This window comes from Chinchilla lanigera, unplaced genomic scaffold, assembly GCF_000276665.1.
Source record: "Chinchilla lanigera isolate Chin_1 unplaced genomic scaffold, ChiLan1.0 scaffold00099, whole genome shotgun sequence".
Taxonomy (NCBI): Eukaryota; Metazoa; Chordata; class Mammalia; order Rodentia; family Chinchillidae; genus Chinchilla; species Chinchilla lanigera.
In genome coordinates this window covers 6631352-6647699 of record NW_004955500.1, presented here as the reverse complement: position 1 = coordinate 6647699, position 16348 = coordinate 6631352, and the positions used below count along the sequence as shown (strand labels likewise).

Genomic DNA, 16348 nt, shown 5'->3' with positions numbered 1-16348 from the left:
CCCCGCAACCTCCCCCACCCCTGGAGGCCACAGCTGCACACCTCTGTGGGGATGCTCCTCCTCCACCCTCTCCCAACCCCAGGCTGCAGGACCCAGCCTACTGCAACCGCTCCTTGCCGGCGGGTCCTTACTGTCTCCTTGGAAAGAGCCTGAAGGGGTGGAAAACACGTAAGTGGCCGGCTGGGGGAGAACCCAAGAGTAGCCGCAGTGTCCTCTGTCCACACTGGCCGCCAGGCAGGGAAATTGGTTTCAAATACATTCCGATTTACGTGTGAGTAGAGGCGGGCACGCACGGATAAATATGTACGGACCCCTGAGTTTGCCCACGGGTCGTCTTTGCCTGAAGGTACTGATGTATGGCTTAGTGGACTTTTGTCTTAGGTCAGCATCTCCTGAGGGCAGAGTCCCAGGAGTTGGGGGTCAGATCTGTGACGGGGCGGGGGGCAGCCCTGAGTGGTGTACCCCGGCTCGCCCCCAGTAGCACAGGCACTGACTCAGAGGCAGGCAGGACGGCCGCTTGGGACTGTGGAGCGGTGACGCCGCCGCAAGAGAGGCCGAACAAGATAGCCACCGAGGGCCTCTGCTCCCAGCGAGCTGAGTCTGTACTTGCAGCTCCTTGGCGGATCACGTCTCTGACTGCAGATAGTGGGCGTTTGACGGAAATCACCCAGAATAATCCCGCAGAGGTCCCTAATTTGGATAAAGAACCCGCCAGACGCGGCCCATCTTGCTGTGCTTGCATGCATGGCCTATTTTCTAGCCATAAACAGCTGGCCTTACCTGTTCCAACATCTGTGGCATTACCTGCCTGCTTAGTCACCTTGCCCCGGGCTTCTGACAGTTGTAGGGCTTGACCTCCTATCCTTCTGCAGTCCCGCCCTCCTTTTTCCTCTGGGAAGGAGCTGGACTCACCAGATCCGCAGGTCCTGGAGTCTTTAAAAGGATCAGCATAGGGAATACGGCTCATTTGAGACCGTGACATTCACCCTGACTCTAGTGAAAGTCCAGCAGCAAGTCCCCTTCTGGCCACCACCTGGGCACCATGAGGCTGTGGGTCTCCCTGATACTGGCCATGCTCTGCGGCCTGACCTGGGCTGGTAAGTGTCTGGTGGGCAGGGAGGGGGTGGGTAGGGTCTGGCCCAAAGAGCAGGGCCTGGGGAACCTGGCACATGGGGAGCGCAGCGGGCCAAGGAAGGCTGAGCTTGGTCTTAAAGCTCGGGTGCCTTTCCCTTGTCCTCTCGGGGTACAAGGGCTGACCTCAGGGAGCCTGCGCTCTGAGGAAGGAGTCATAGGGCTGAGGGCCTTCTTTCATGGAAGCTCCTTTTTGAAACCATGACATCACCACCCAGCATGGGTATCCAGTGACACTAGCCCAACCAGCCTTTTGATGTCACTGAGATTCTATGGAGGGTGTGTGATACAAAGCCGGGCCTGTAGCCCGTCGGGGCTGTGGCCTGGGGATGCCTTTGTTTGTCTGCTCCTCTGCTGCCTGGCCAGGTGAGGTTGTCTAGGGTATGACTTCTCTCTGGGTAGAGCCTTAGGAAAGGGCAGCTCAGGAGGAAACCCAGAGGGGAGGAAGATGGACCACGTGCCACAGCGGGCTATGCAAGCGGTCAGAGGAAAGGGCCTCTGTCCCTTCTGTTAGGGGAACAGAGGGAGCGGAGGGCCTGGCTCATTCTCTCAGAGGAGAGGAGCACCGTCCTGCTCGGTAACTGTACAGGATGCGGGTGCCAATGTGTTCATTGGTGGTTGGAAGGCAGGGAGGGGCGCCCAGGGAGGGGCTGAGCTGAGGGGTGTGGGCAGCGCCCTCCTCTGCCCACCGAGAAAAGGTCAACTTGATGTCATCCCTGCCACCTGGGTCGTCCCTGCGTGGGATTGTCGTAAAGACAAGGGTGACAGTGCAGAAGAACCGGGGGGTGCAAGTGAGGCCTCGGGGCCTGGAACCTCAGTGAGGCTGGTGATTATAAATCCCCAGGAAGAACTTGCTCTTGGAGCCATTACCAATCAGGTTGTGGATAAAGAGTTCCTCAGCTGGATGCCTTTTTTTTTTTTTTTTTTTTTTTTGCCGTTTTTGAAACAGGGTCTCTCTATGCAGTTCAGGCTGGCCGTGAGCTCACTTTGTAGCCCAGGCTGGTCTTGAACTCGCAATGACCCTCCTGCCTCAGCCTCCCAAGTGCTGGGGGTATAGGCATGAGCCACCACGCCCAGCGCTCAGCCGGATTCCTAAATGGGAAACTTAAAGGAAAAAGTTGTTCGCAGGCCCCCCGCACTGGATGTACATCTGCCTGGGCCCTGCCGGCGGAGGCTGACTGGGACAGAGCAGGGGTGTGCGTGTGCCTCGGCCGATGGGCACGGAGGCGGGAGCCAGTGGGGCCTGGTGCCGAGGGGTGGCCGTGGGCCTCAGGGAGGGCAGCGGCAGCTCCAGAGTGCAGGTAGTACCTGGCTGCAGGGCAGGATCGGTGCCCAGAACGGGCAGGGCAGGAGGGGAGGCGGGGGAAGGGGCTGTGCTCACCTGCCTCCGGCCCAGCACCTGGATGCCAGACGGTCAGGCGGGCGCAGCGTGAGCAGCCTCGGGCCGTCTTTTATGAGCCAGCTGTGCTGGAGACCCTGGGTGAGCGGACAGAGGCAGGAAGCCGCTCCTGGGAATGAAACTTCTGGTTGACCAGGTCTCCACAGAAACGGCATCTGGGGTACCTGGGGTGCACATGTAGGACCCGGAAACCATCAGCGGGGCTGGACACTGGCGTGTGGGACCCTATGTCTACCCAGGCTTGGAACTAAGCTCTGGGCTCAGTATAGACGGGCCGCAGAGGCTCTGGCGTATTAAAGCCCTTAGCATGCCATGGTGGCGGGGCAGGCGGGCAGAGCCTTTCACTGGAAATGGTGGCAGAACCTGAGCCCCGGAGAAGAAAGGTGAAAACGAAGCCAAGCAGAAAGCGAAGCGGAGAGGACGGGAGGCGGAAGGCTGCTGGGGCGGTGACGCGGGCACCGGTGGTGAGGGGCTCACAGAGCCTGTGTCCACAGGCGGCGCGGTGGGATGCTGGAGCCCAGCGCCTCGTCATCTGAGTGTCCCCAGACGGCACAGCAGGCGCCTAGGAGGAAGAGCCCTGCCTGTCACCTCCCGTTCCAAGGTCACCTTGAAGCAGACCACGTTCACAGAGAAATGGGGACCCCTGGGCATGCTTCTCACTGGAGACAAAGCTCCTGAATAGAGACAACAATGTCCGTGCAGCGGGGCCGGCGGGCCCACGTCCTCCCGAGCTCACAGCGGACCGTTCCCTGTGGCCCTCTCGGCAGAGGCCAGGGCTGGAATGGAGTGGGCCCCTCCCAGGGACTCTGGTCTGGCCCGCTAACCGTGCTGCCCTGAGCCGTCGAGTTCTTTCCTTGGATTCTGGGTGTACTGCCAGGCTGGCCCGGGCATTCCTCCCAAGGGCCTTGCACCCAGGTGCCAAGAGAGCCTCACTTAAGATTCCAGATGAGTTCCTGTGGGCTTGAGGCGGCGAGTAGCCTCGGGCTTGGTCTCCTTTAGAAGCAACGCGGGACCAGCATCCTGTTTTTCTGGGTGCCTGGAGGGTTTTCTGGGTGCCCACCTGCATGGAGTCGTCTCAGAGCTGACCTAAAGTCTCTTGATGTAAAGAAGAGACTCATGGTGTGATGCCAGCCAAGATACCCTGCGCCACTTACCTGTGCGGACCACCTGCTCATGGAGGGCCGGGGAGGGGGTCGTCCGGACTGAGTGTGTGTGGGGTCCCTGTGCGGCAGGGTTAGCAGGTCGAAACCTCGGCCGCTGTGAGCATGGGCCTGGGAGGTTGCCGTCGTTTATTTACACAAATACCTACATGACTTTCCTGTGTGTCACACACCACATAGGTGCTGTGCAAATATTTACTCATTTAATTCTTATAAATATTCTGTGAGATAGGGCCGCTTTTACAGATAAGGAAACAAAGGCACAATACCTTGCCCCAAGTCACACAGCTAAGAGCGACAGAACCAGAATTTCAGTCCAGGCAGCTGGGTGTCTGAGTCCAGGTTCTTAGCCTCTCTGCTCTTCCTTCCTTCCTGAGACATCCAGGAATGTGAGGCCCCAACCCTGGAACCTAAACCAGGAGCCCTAGACCCTGAGCCCTAATACACACCTCTGACCCGCTCTTCAGAGGCAGACCTGTGTGGAGTCACAGTCCGCACCAAGCTCCAAATCCAATCTAAGACCAAACTGGAGTGACTTCTCTTCTTACCCCGGTACATTCCTAATCCCTAAATGTCACCTTCAGCCAGATCCCGTTGCCTAACCAAAGGTCAGTTCAAAACTATCACTTTACCAGTGCATTTGGGGGCAGGCCCAGTCCTAACTGAAGCCCTCGGTCAAAGCCCCGCTGCTGCAACCCTGTCGAGTTAGGGCTCTGTCTCCTCGCTGATCGCGGGCCGATGCTCAGAGTCGCTCTGCCTCCGACCCTGGCGTCCCATGCCGCCCTCAGCCTGCCCCTGAGCCCAGCACTCTCAGCGTCCAGCCCTCAGGAACCTCAGATGGGAACAAAGACACTGTTATCGCGCTCGCAGCCCAGCGTGGAAGGAACTGGGCCTCCGGCCTGCGCCTGCACTCCTTGCTGTGGTGCGCATGCTGGGGCTTGTCTTCTTCCCCAGAGTGCTGATAGGTGTGAACTGTTCCTTTCAAAATGTCTTGTCTTTTGCCCCTTGTGACCAAAAGTTTGCCTCTGAGAGCCGTTTGGTTGGAGCGAGGGTTGTGGTCTGTGGCTCGGAACAGAACACACGGTCCCAAAGCCCGGTTCTCACCCACACCCGCCTCCTTCCCCCCGGAGCGTAAACGCCTCTGCAGCTCCTGAAGGCTGGAAGGAGCAGGCAGATGTGACACGGGACGCTGTGCAGAGAAGACAGGATCCGGGGGAAGCACAGAGGGCAGGAAGGGGACGGGCTGTGAGCAGGGCACAGGGCAGGGGTACCCGGGCGCCCCCACCGGGCAGCAGTGAGCTCCCTGTGACAGGTGGACGGTGGCCTGCAGGCCACGTCAAGTCCACAGACCTCTTTCTTTGACCTGCATGGAGTTTTTAAAGCTGGGGCAATTTCACCTAAAAATGAAGGTTTCTTTGAAAAACTGGAGGCTCTGGCCAGACCGAGCACCACTGGGCTGGCGCTGAGAAGTGGCCACGGATTTTAGACCGCGTGGCTCTCAAGGCTGTCACGGTCCCTCCTCTTCCATGGCCTCCTGCCCTGCTTCTTTGCTCCTGTGTCACAGGCCTTACCCAAGCAAGTGTCTGCGCCCGAGCCCCGCGGGTGCCAGGAGGCCTGGGGTGTCTGCTGGGCGCGGAGGAGCTTGTCCGGTGCGTGGGAGGCTGCGAGCACGCTCTGCCTCGTGGGTAGCAGTGGCCTTTGCAGCTGGGGCCTGCCTCAGTCAGGGAACCCACCCGCAGCGGCGCCTTGGCGAGGACCCCAGGGTCCCCGCGGGCTGACCCTGCAACCTTCACTGCTGTAGGGAACCTGGAATCGTGCGCTTCTCGCTGTGCTGAGAAGTTTGACCGGGACGCCGTCTGCCAGTGTGACCGCCGGTGTCCCGTGCACGGGGACTGCTGCGACGACTACGAGCAGCTGTGCGCAGGTGAGGGCAGGAAAGGCGCGCGGGTCAGGGCTGTGGCCACCGCTGGGCTCGGGGTTCCCGGGAAGTCCTCGACTCACACTAGGGCCGGGGCCATTCACCTGGGTACCTGTCTCGAAGACCAGGATGAGCGGTAGCTTCAAAATTTAAGTAGCTAATGCCAAAAACAGAACAAAGTAAGAAAGAAATCCTTTCAGGACGTGTGACATTACCAGTTGCTATCCAGCACCTTAAATCACAAAAATATGGAACTGCTAATGAGGTCTCTCCGCCCAGCTCACCAGCCACCAGGAACTCTACGTGGCGCTGCCGTGATGGCTGCCGTGCAGGCCGCGTGTCCTCCGGCAAGCGCCCTGAGCAGCCCGCCCCCAACTACCACTTCGGTCAGATTTGGTTAAAATGAGACACCTGCCACCCCGGAAAGGCAGTTGTTCCTTCAGCACTTGCATGGCAAAGCTTTACATGAATAATTTTTGAAAAGTCTTCTTTGAATAGTCTCCCTGCTTGGGTGCTAGTCAGAATCTCCTCCCAGGGGAAAAGTATTATTGTACACGACAGCGGGGCCTCCAGCACACTGACGGATTTACTAGCACTTAGAACCCAGCCAGGCTTGACGTAAGTGATCAGAACACGTTTGTTGACTGAATGTGTAACCTGATGGGTGGTTCTGATACTAACACAGTACGTCCCTGCAAAGTCACTAACAGAATCTGAATTACTCTGGAAGAGTGCTGTTGCTTTGGCTGCCTTGACAGGCCCACTCCGGAAAGTCCTCGGCCATTTCCAAGTGGGAACAAAACGAAAAACAAAACAAAACAGTGTGAAGTTGGCAGCTCAGGAAATAGCTTCCATTTCAGAGGCCGGAGACTCCCGCTCCTGACTGGGGAAGCCCCAGGGACAGGGTGGTCCTCGGTCAGGGCCTCACTTTCGAGCGGGCTGGGGATGTAGGAGTCATAACCCCAACAGTCTTCGGGGGGGGGCGCCCCCTCGCTTTCCTCAGAACATCCCCTCTGAGATGGTGGGGTGACGGCAACTCTGTCACCTGGGGAAATTCTTTCCAATCGTCTTCCCTGGAAACGCCTGGCCCCGCCCTACTGTGCAGTGCTGTCCGCCAGGCTGTGGGTCACCTGCGGGCGTTCCCGAGGCTTCGAGCAGCGCAGGGCCCGGAGGGCGGGGGTCCTGGGCAGATTGGGGACTTGATTTTCTCCTGCAGTAGAAGAGGACCCTGCGGAGCCAGCGTCCTCCCCGGAGGTGGAGGAAGAGCCCCCGACCCGAAGTGAGCCCCGTGGGAGCCTGGAGGGGTGGGTGGGGGGGCCCTGGGGTGATGGGGCCGGGGTGACGGGGGAGGAGGGACCCCGGGGTGACGGGAGGGGTGTGTCCACCCTAGAGGGTGTTGCGGGCCTGGCCAAGGGCTCAGCGGACCGGGTGGGCCGGAGGGAAGGGAGGGGAGTTATTTTTAGAGCAGTGATTACTAAAACAGCAGGCGGGAAGCCTTAGGCAGCAGCCCAGGCTTCCTGCGCCGTGTCCTCGGAGCCGGGCACCCGCGCCCCCTGGCTGCCAGGCCTCACGCCTCTGCCCGCAGGCCTGTACGCGGCACCCAGCTCGTGCCGGGGCCGCTGCCGCGAAGCCTTCGACCGACACGACGCCTGCCACTGCAACGACCGCTGCCGCGAGTTCGGGAACTGCTGCGTGGATTTCGAGAGCCTGTGTGGTGAGCAGGGTCAGTCCGCCTGCCCTGCGGAGCCCCGGGGGCACAGGGGCCCCAGACCGTGTGGGCCCTGCACTGGCCGCGCTGGCCTGGCCTGAGAGCCTGCGAGCAGCATGCACCCCACAGCTTTGCCCAGGCCTGCTGGCCAGGCGCTCTGGGGTGGGTGCCCCACTGTTTGAACAGGCCCTTGAGGTGATTCTGGTGCCCGCCTCAGCTGGGGAAGCTTCTCAGAGGCCAGGGGCAGGTGGACATGCCCACCCTCTGTCCCAGGGGCAGGTGGACATGCCCCCGGGGACCCGTGATCGTGACACGCGCTGGTGCCAGGGGCCCTGGAGACCCTGCCATCCCACCGCGGGCTTCTCCAAGGTCTCTGGCTCCCCTCTGGCTCTGAGACCACCCCTCCCCCAATTCCTCCAGGCGGCTTCTCCCACAGCAGCGACACCATCACAAAAGAGGAGCTTCAGAGCATCTCTGAGAAGATCTACGCGGTGGACACCAACAAAGCCCGGAAGGAAGACATCATCCTCAACCCGCAAAACTGCATCCCTCCCTCGGAGACCAGGGACCGAGTGGACCGCTGCCCGGAGCTGTGAGTCTGCTCGCCCCCCTCCGCTCATCCCCCTCCTGCTCGCCACGCTTTGGCTTTGCTTCTGGTCATGCCCTCCCCCCCGAGTCGGGCAGGATCAAAGGGAGAGGGGAAATAGCTCTCCAGAGACAAAGAAGCTGCCCTGCGGGCTGTGGGGTCCCCAGGAGGGTTTCTGTGCTTGGCCAGCCTGGGGGTAGGGCTGATCTTCCAAGAGATGGGGTGGAAGGAAGTGCCCGCGTGCCAAGCCTTCCAGAGCCTCTGCACTCCTGACCCTAACCCCTGGGTGCCCCCCGGCTGTCTGGAAGTTTCTGGAAGGGCTTCTTTTTTTGTTTGTTTGTTTTTTCTCCTGTACCGGGAACCGAACTCACGACCTTGCGCTTGCCAGGCAGGCGCTTTTGCCACTGAGCTAAATCCCCAGCCCCTCCGGAAGGGCTTCTGCTGCACGTTCAGGCCTCTCAGTGGGTCTCACTCCGTGTGCCCAGGCTCTTCACCTATGTCAACGAGAAGCTGTTCTCCAAGCCCACTTACGCAGCCTTCATCAAGCTGCTCAACAACTACCAGCGGGCCACGGGCCACAGCGAGCGCCTCGGCGCCCAGGAGCTGGCCGAGCAGGATGCCTTCCTCGGAGAGATCATGAAGACCGCCGTGATGAAGGAGCTCTACGGCTTCCTGCATCACCAGAGTGAGTGAGCTGCTCCCAGCCCCGCGGGGCAGAGTCAAGGATACAGGGCCGTCTGCGGAGAGCCAGGCGCCCCTGAGGTCCCCATGGGAGGGTGGGAGAGCAGGCGGGAAGCTGTAGCACCTCTGGGAGGCCCGTCTGGAGGGATCAGAGACAGGCCCGAAGCCACGGGCACGCCAGGGATCCCACCAGGGGCTGGAGAATCTTCTGGCCGGCTGGCCTTAAAGTCATCCCGCCTTGTGACAGTCAGCCGCACTGTGCATCCTCCCCGCTCCTGCTTCAGTCTCAGGGTCCCCTCCAGGCACGAGCCTCCCCTACGCCCACCCCCACGCCCACCCCAGGGCACTTCTCTGCCACCCGCCCAATCCCAGCATCATGACACGCGTCAGGCAGGTGAAGGTGCCGGCTTCTCCCTGTTCCTGCGCCGTGTCCCGGGGGGCTTGGCACCTCCGCACCTTTCCTGGGGAGCAGGCGCTGGAACCAACACAGGGTCCAAGAGCACGGTCCTGCCGGAGGGCTCTGATACAGACCCGTGCGAGTCAGACGCAAAGGGGTTTGACTTCTCGGCTCAGGTTGTGTTGGGGAGTGTCCTCCAGATTCCTTCCCCTCTGTGCAGGCAGCTGGGCGTTGTCCCAGGGCAGCTCTGTCCCGGTGCACCCCCCAGGCCAGAGGTTGCCTCGGCCTCGGCCAGTGCAGCTGTGTCCCATTTGCTGGGCTCTGCAGAGAGTTGGCGCCGGTTGCTTTTGTTTAGGTGAGGCCAGGGCTGCAGGGGCCTTGTGAGGCCAATGCGTTCACACACTGCCCCCTGGCGTTCGCTCTGCGGGCAGCAGTGGACTTTTCTGTGAGGCGCGGGAGCAGCCGGGCTGGGCTGACTAACGGAGTTTGAAGCAGAGCTGCGACCGGGTTCCAGGGCCAAGGCCAGGCTGTGCCATCCTCACCCTCTCCTCCCCGTCTCCTGTCCAGGCCCCACTCACCCTCCAAGCGCCTGCTCAGGCTCCACCGCATGTATGAAGGCCGCGATCCCCGCAGCGCACTCAGGCTTTCAGCGTCCCTCCCGGGGGTGAGAGGCTGGGTTGCGGCGTAACCCTGGGAGAGAGGCCTGGTTTGGTGCTTACGCCTGCTGCTTACGGGTGGTGCAACCTGCATGCTTTGGTTTCGACGTGCCCTCCAAATTCTGGGTGTTGGAAACCTAAACCCTGACAGTACATGCTAATAGTATTTGGAGGTGAGACCTTTGGCAGGTAGAGTCATGAGGCCTCTGCTCTCATAAACAGATTAAATTTTGTATGGATTAACGGGTTTGCAAAGGGGCAGCCTTGTTAGGAAAGGGGGTTCTCTTTGGCATGCTTGTCCTGTCTCTCCGAGGGACACCCTGCACTCTGTTAAGACAAAGCAAGAAGGTCCTCACCAAATTCCAGCATTTTGATAATGGATCTCCTGGACTCCAGAACTGTGAGCTCACTAAACCTCTACTCTTTATAAGTTACCATGTCTCAGGTACTTTGCTCCAGCAACAGAAAGCAGACTGAGACAACGGAGCAGGTTATTTTACCTCTCTGAGTCTTACCTGTGAAGTAAGGCCTTGGAGGATTCATGTTTGCGAAGCACACAATAGAAAACCGGCACCCAGTGAGTGCTGGTAAGGGCAGCCACTCAGCTTGTGAGTGGTTCTGCATTACATATATAATGTACACGATGCCTCTTAAATCCCTTAAAGGAGAGAATGAGAAATGTGATAAGAAATAGTGAATTCTTAAATTTTAAGAAGTTATGGCAATAAAAGACACATTACCAGTAATCTCCCTCAAAATCCTCCTCCTTGCTTAGAGCACACGTACTTAACATCCTTGCCGCTTTCTGAGGCAGTTCTGGAAGTCCTCTCTCGGGACTGTCTGCAGTCACACTGTAGTGGCCGCCCCGATGTTCTGCACTGATTCAAAACGTTTGCCTCTCATGGTCGTTTTGACTTTGGGGAGGAGCAGAGTTGCACGGTGGCAGACCCAGCAGACACGCATGAGGACGCAGCATGCTGTTTTTCCAAGCCTGCGTTCTGCGGGATGACGCTCAGCGGCCACCGTCGGCGTATTTTTTGTCACACTTCATAAAGACATGCATGAAAGAGGAGTTTCAGAACTGCTTCGGAAAGCAGCCCGAGTGGTGAGATGCACCTGTGCAGAGTGAAGGGGAGTACTTTGAGGGAGATTAATGGCATCGTGTCTTTTACTGTAATTTAAAAAAAAATTTAAACACACACTGTATTTTTTAATCAGACCCTGTATTTCAGTCATCTCTTTTGGATCCTCTACACACATCCCCTGACCCTCTGATCAGGGCACAGTACTGGTTGGCTCTGTGTTTGAAATCTCCAGCCTTGGCCTTTCCTTTAGATCCGGAATGCAGGTTAAAAATCTCCCCTTGATGTCTAACCAAACTTAGTGTGCAGAGACCCCCTCTCTTCGCCCAGACCCGCGCCTCCCGGGGTCTCCCCACATCGCGTAAACGAGGCGAGGGGCTCCAGCCAGTGGGTCGCGCCAAAGCTCAGGCATGAGGTTTGCTTCTTCTCTCTCCCTACCTCACTGCTCCCCACCCCGCCTCCTGTACCGGGGATGGCGGTGACTCCCCCGTCAGTTTTGTCCCAGGCCTGCCTGCTGCTCAGCTCCTCGAGGGCAGGGCACCGCCGGCTTCTCCCCTGGACACGGCTGTGCCCCCAGAACTGGCCTCCCTTCCTTCTCTCTTGTGCCCCATTGACCTTTCCACACAGGGCAACGACCCTTTAGAAAGCAAAGCTCCTGCAGTTCCCCTGCCTCCAGCCCTTCGGGTCTCTCTGACCCAGACACCTGTCGAGCTGTGGGGAGACTGGTCTGTGGTGCGAGACTGCGAGGGCCCCAGGGCTGCGTCCGCCTCTTAGGTCCGGTCGCTGTGCGTGGGTGTCAGGATCTTCGTCTGCTCAGTTCCGCCAGCTCTCTGTTGGCGTAACGAGTACCAGCCTTGTGTGAAGATCGCATCCGTGTGACGTAACAGGACCAAGGCTTGCTGGCCCCGGTCCTGGAGACAGGGAGGTCCTGGACGAGGGCTGGCGTTGGGTGAGGGCTTTCTTTCTGCGTCGTCCCATGGCGAAAGCAGAAGGGCAGCAGAGCATGAGAGGCACAGCGGGCCCACACTCAGCCTTTTATTTATTTATTTATTTTTTTGTGGTACTGGGGCTCGAACTCACAACCTTGCGCTTGCCAGGCAGGCGCTTATGCTGCTGAGCTATCTCCCCAGCCCCAGGCTCAGCCTTTTAGAGGAAACGTCCTCTTGGTAAGGAGTCCATTCTCATGAAAACAGCATTGTTCCATTCCTAAGGGCACAGTCCTCCTGGCTTAACGACCTCTGAAAGGCGCCCCCAATTCCTGTAACATCTGGGGGTGAGGGCCCAACACGTGCCTTCTGGGGAGCGCGCCTTGGCCCCATGCCCCTCTCCGGTCACTGCGGATTACTCTGCTTCACTGTCTTTTTTCTTTTTTATTGTCTTTTTAGCACTTACCTGAAATCAGATTATCCATTCAGTGTTTCATGTTTGTTCATTTGTTTTTGTTTTCTTGAGACAGGGTTGCACTCTGTATTCCAGGCTGTCCTTGAACTCACTGTGTAGCCCAGGCTGGCCTCAAACTCCTGGTGATTCTCCTGCCTCAGCCTCCAGAGTGCTGGGATGACAGGCGTGCACCTGGGTGTTTCCTTGTGTATTTGTTTCTTCCCTGGAATGTAAACTATGCAGACAGAGACCCTGGCCTCGTTTTTCTCTGCTGCAGCCTTGGTCCCAGCCCTGCGGTGAGCAGTTGAACACGTGTGTGGTGGGACCCGTGCTTCTCTAGCCGTGCTGCTCCAGGCCCGGCCCCACTTCCCCTCCGGCAAGTCCTCTGTGTTTGTCTCTGCAGACCGCTACAGCTCTGAGCCAGAGTTTGTTGATGACTTGAAGAACATGTGGTTTGGACTCTACTCAAGAGGCAGCGAACAGGGGGACTCGAGCGGCTTTGAGCATGTCTTCTCAGGTGGGGCCCTGCGCTTGGAGGAAGCTTGGGAGGGAGGAAGAGCAGGGGCTGTGCTGGGGGCACGGGGGAGTCGGCAGCCACGACGAGGGCAAGGCGGGACACACCCACTGCCGGTGGGCAGGTTGAGATACCAAGGAGGGTCTTGCTGGAGGACCTAAGAGGGAAAGAAGACCGACGCTCTGCCTCCCAGGGGAGCACGTCTAGGCCCCTCTGAGCAGCCCTTTGCTTCCAGGGCTTGGTTACCTGCTTCACCAGAGGGGCATAGTTTTCCCCCACTGCGCACCTTGTAAAGCTCCCACAAGCCTGGCTCACTCCTGTAGAAAGAGCTGAGACGTCCCAGAGTGGCCCTGGGGCCAACGAGGAGGACGGGTTTCCCCGAGGAAGGGCTTTAGGTGAAAAGGGGATCAGAGGGATGTGCGGGGCTCCAGGAGGCAGGCGGGGGGCTCTGCAAAGCACATTCTAGACGTCAGAGCAGGGAGAAGGGTAACAGCCTGGTGTGGAGTGGAAGAAAGGGCTCTGGTGGGGTGTGTGGAAGGGGAGCCCAGATCACCCACCTTGGACTCTTTACTATAGGTGAAGTCAAAAAGGGCAAGGTCACCGGCTTCCATAACTGGATCCGCTTCTATCTGCAGGAGAAGGAGGGCCTGGTAGACTACTACAGCCACATCTATGACGGGCCTGTGAGTACCGGTGCTGGAAAAGCCTTCTCGGGGCCAGACTTCTGCTCCCCTCTGCGTCTAGGCGCTCGGGCTTGCTTCTAGCCCAGCTCTCCTTGGCAGTCCAGTAGGTGTTGAGAAGGTGATGTCCTCGCCTGCTGGACAGGGAGTGCAGCTTTGTTCGGACAGCAGAGGCTCTGGACTTGCAGGCGGACAGGAGGTAGAGGTCACCCTACTGGGTGTGAGGCCAGGCCAGGCGGTCAGCTCCGGCCTGAGTGTCCTTTGCATGTGGCTGGAAGTGTCAGCTTGGCTGGTCTGAGCTGCGCCCCGTACATTTCACAAGACAGAAACCTTTGCTGCCCTGCACCCGGAAATAATCTGGGGACGACAAACTTCCACATGGGGTGCTCACAGGGAGCAGTCGTGTCCCTGCCCTCCGGGGCTGGGTGTGTGGACGCTGCCTCTGGCCTCCTTGGCACCGGCAGAGGGCTCTGCACGGGACTGGGCATCTCTGTCTAAGCGAGCGTCTCCCGGGAAGGCTCCTCCAAACCCACCACACGCGCCGGCTGAGTGTGGACATCTGACACCCGTCGGGCTCCGCTCTGGCCGTCACCAGACCCAGTGCTACCCCCTCCCTGCAGTGGGACTCCTACCCCGACGTGTTAGCGATGCAGTTCAGCTGGGACGGCTATTACAAGGAAGTGGGCTCAGCCTTCATCGGCAGCAGTCCTGAGTTCGAGTTTGCGCTCTACTCCCTGTGCTTCATCGCCAGGCCAGGCAGAACGTGAGTAGCGGGCCCGCCCCGCCCTGGGCACAGCCCGGGGCACAGCCTGTCCCTGGCCGGGAGCAAGGGCAGACCTGCAGCCCCCCACCCGCAGCTGCAAGGGTTGCTGTGCCGGGCCTCGGGCCCCCCTGTGGACAACGAGGCTAGAGTCCGGTAGCCGCCAAGCCTTGTCTTAGTAGCAGGACCGCCTCATTCCTACCCGCAAGTGAGCTCTCGTGCAGGAAAAAGAAATGGAATTGTTTTGGGGCTCTAAGCACCTCTGTTCGGTCCCTGGGATTTTGGGGGGAACCCTGGAGCCCTAGGGAGCTGGTAACAAGCGGCCCTCATGTTCTCTGCCTGCTGGAGACTTTGGGTCCTACTGGTTCAGAAACACTCGGCAAACATTTAATTCCTGAGGACTGCAGCTCTGCACTCTGCAGAGTTAGAATGCCACTCGGAGAGAGATGAGGAGTGGTGATCATTAAGAAGGCACATGCCAGGGGCTGGGGATTTAGCTCAGCAGCAAAAGCGCCTGCCTGGCAAGCACAAGGTCGTGAGTTCGGTTCCCGGTACCGGAGAAAAACCAAAACCAAAAAAAAAAAAAAAAAAGAAGGCACATGCCAAGGCCCAGATTTTGGAAGGGCTTCCTGGGCGTGGGGAGAGGGAGCCGTGGCTGCAGGGATCAGTGGTGGCTGTGTTAGAGGATGGAGCCATTCCGCAGGGCTTGGGTTGGACCCTTCCAGCCCGGGGACAGAGACCAGGGCCTTGTTGCCCCCTCTGATCCCATGACTTTTCCCTGCAGGTGCCAGTTAAGCCTGGGTGGCTACCCCTTGTCCATCCAGACCTACGCCTGGGACAAGACCACCTACGGAAACGGCAGGAAGTACATTGCCACGGCCTACATCGTGTCCTCCACCCAATAGAGCTTTGAGCCAGAGAGGGGCGCGCGGGCGTGTGCGCTCCTGCGGGACTGAGGTCCCCCTGCTCTGGTCTGGAGAGAGGGAAGTGGGGAGACTGAGAGGGAATCCCCAGTCCCAAATCAATGAAAGGGATTTCCAAGGCCGAAAATGCTCACATGGGCAAAAGAAGAGATACAAATTAGGAAAATGCAGGGAAACAAGCAAACTCCTGCCCTCCGGTATTTTAGCAGCATGGAGTAAGAATCAGAGTCCAGACAGAAGGTGGGAGCCCTTGGGAGCTGTTTGCACTCATGACCTCACTGGGCCTGCGCTTCCCCTCAGCGTAGAGGGAGGGGGTCTTCCCTCTCTCCTCGTGGGGCTGGGGAGAGGGCAGACCTGATGTTCTCACCGTGAAAGTGTTGCCGGTCGTTCTTGGGAAGAAAGACTGATACAGACTCAAGGTTACTCTAAGGGCTGTAACTGCGCACAGCTCTGCAGGTCAGCCCTGGGTCAGGGCCTCAAAGACGTCAGGCCACAGAAGCCGAGAGTGGACCTCCGGTCTCTCCTCGAGTTAGGTCCTCTAACTGGGAGGACTGCACCACAGCTGGCAGCGGGGCGGCGGCAGGGGCAGTGAGTGGGCGGGGCAGGGTGGCCTCCTCCAGGCCCCGAGTCTTTCTGTGGCCAGTTTAGGGTCTGTGTCCAGAAGCTTCCAACTTGTAATTAGGATAAAGACGTGTGTTTTGATCTCAAGTAGCTTTTGAAAGAATTCCCCTTATGAGAAGAAGGTTTAGCCTCAGAAGCAGAAAGGAACCTATAGCTTGGTGTCCATGAAGGTCATATATATTAAGGCTTATCCAGCTGCCGTAACGGACTCACTCTAGGATTCACTCGGGGATCCTGTCCCAACCTCAATGGTGCATTTTTCCTCTGAGCCCCACTGGGCACCAGATGCTGCTCCGCAGAGCCAGGCCTGCCCCTTAGAGGGCTGGGTCTCCAATTAAAGCCTTGTAAGGAAACTGGAAATGTTTCTCCTCTTTGTATGTGGCCCCCTGACTGTCGGTCTTCCCGGCTTTTCCCTGGAGCAGGGCTGGGTGTGATACTGCTCTGTGAGTCTTTGCAGGGGGGCTTGGCTGATGTGAAGTCCGGTGAAGTCGCTGATGACTCCCACCGCCTTCCAGCCAAGTGGGGAGGGAGCTCTCACAGTGCACCTGTCGTGTGAAGTGGGGCTGGGGTATTGCATACAGATGTGGGCGGTGAAGGGAGACCCCAGCTGTAGTAACCAATCCCCTTGGTCACATACACAAGGAGCAGAAGGATGTTCTGGGTGCAGTGTCTGTGGCTTCTGAGATCGACTGAACCACGGAACAGGAGATGCTAAAGAGGCCTCTTACATAGATTATTTAGGCCACAGTGCT

The 16348-nt window shown here is 58.7% G+C and overlaps 1 protein-coding gene across 4 annotated transcripts in view; it reads left to right on the top strand.

Moving 5' to 3' along the window:
* Endou (endonuclease, polyU-specific) overlaps window positions 1-15951 on the top strand; it is a 21709-nt gene extending 5758 nt beyond the window's left edge. The window contains exons 1-10 of one of the 4 annotated variants that reach the window (XM_005406609.1): window positions 908-1097; window positions 5492-5614; window positions 6825-6887; window positions 7194-7331; window positions 7737-7908; window positions 8388-8587; window positions 12502-12615; window positions 13189-13295; window positions 13913-14055; window positions 14837-15951. In XM_005406609.1, coding sequence (XP_005406666.1) covers window positions 1043-1097; window positions 5492-5614; window positions 6825-6887; window positions 7194-7331; window positions 7737-7908; window positions 8388-8587; window positions 12502-12615; window positions 13189-13295; window positions 13913-14055; window positions 14837-14957 — 1236 coding nt within the window. In that variant the 5' untranslated portion in view covers window positions 908-1042 and the 3' untranslated portion in view covers window positions 14958-15951. Of the gene's footprint in view, window positions 1-907; window positions 1098-5491; window positions 5615-6824; window positions 6888-7193; window positions 7332-7736; window positions 7909-8387; window positions 8588-12501; window positions 12616-13188; window positions 13296-13912; window positions 14056-14836 lie in introns of those variants that run through there. The other 3 variants (XM_013505658.1, XM_013505657.1, XM_013505660.1) reach the window with 3 other exon arrangements.
* Window positions 15952-16348: the final 397 nt, after the last annotated feature.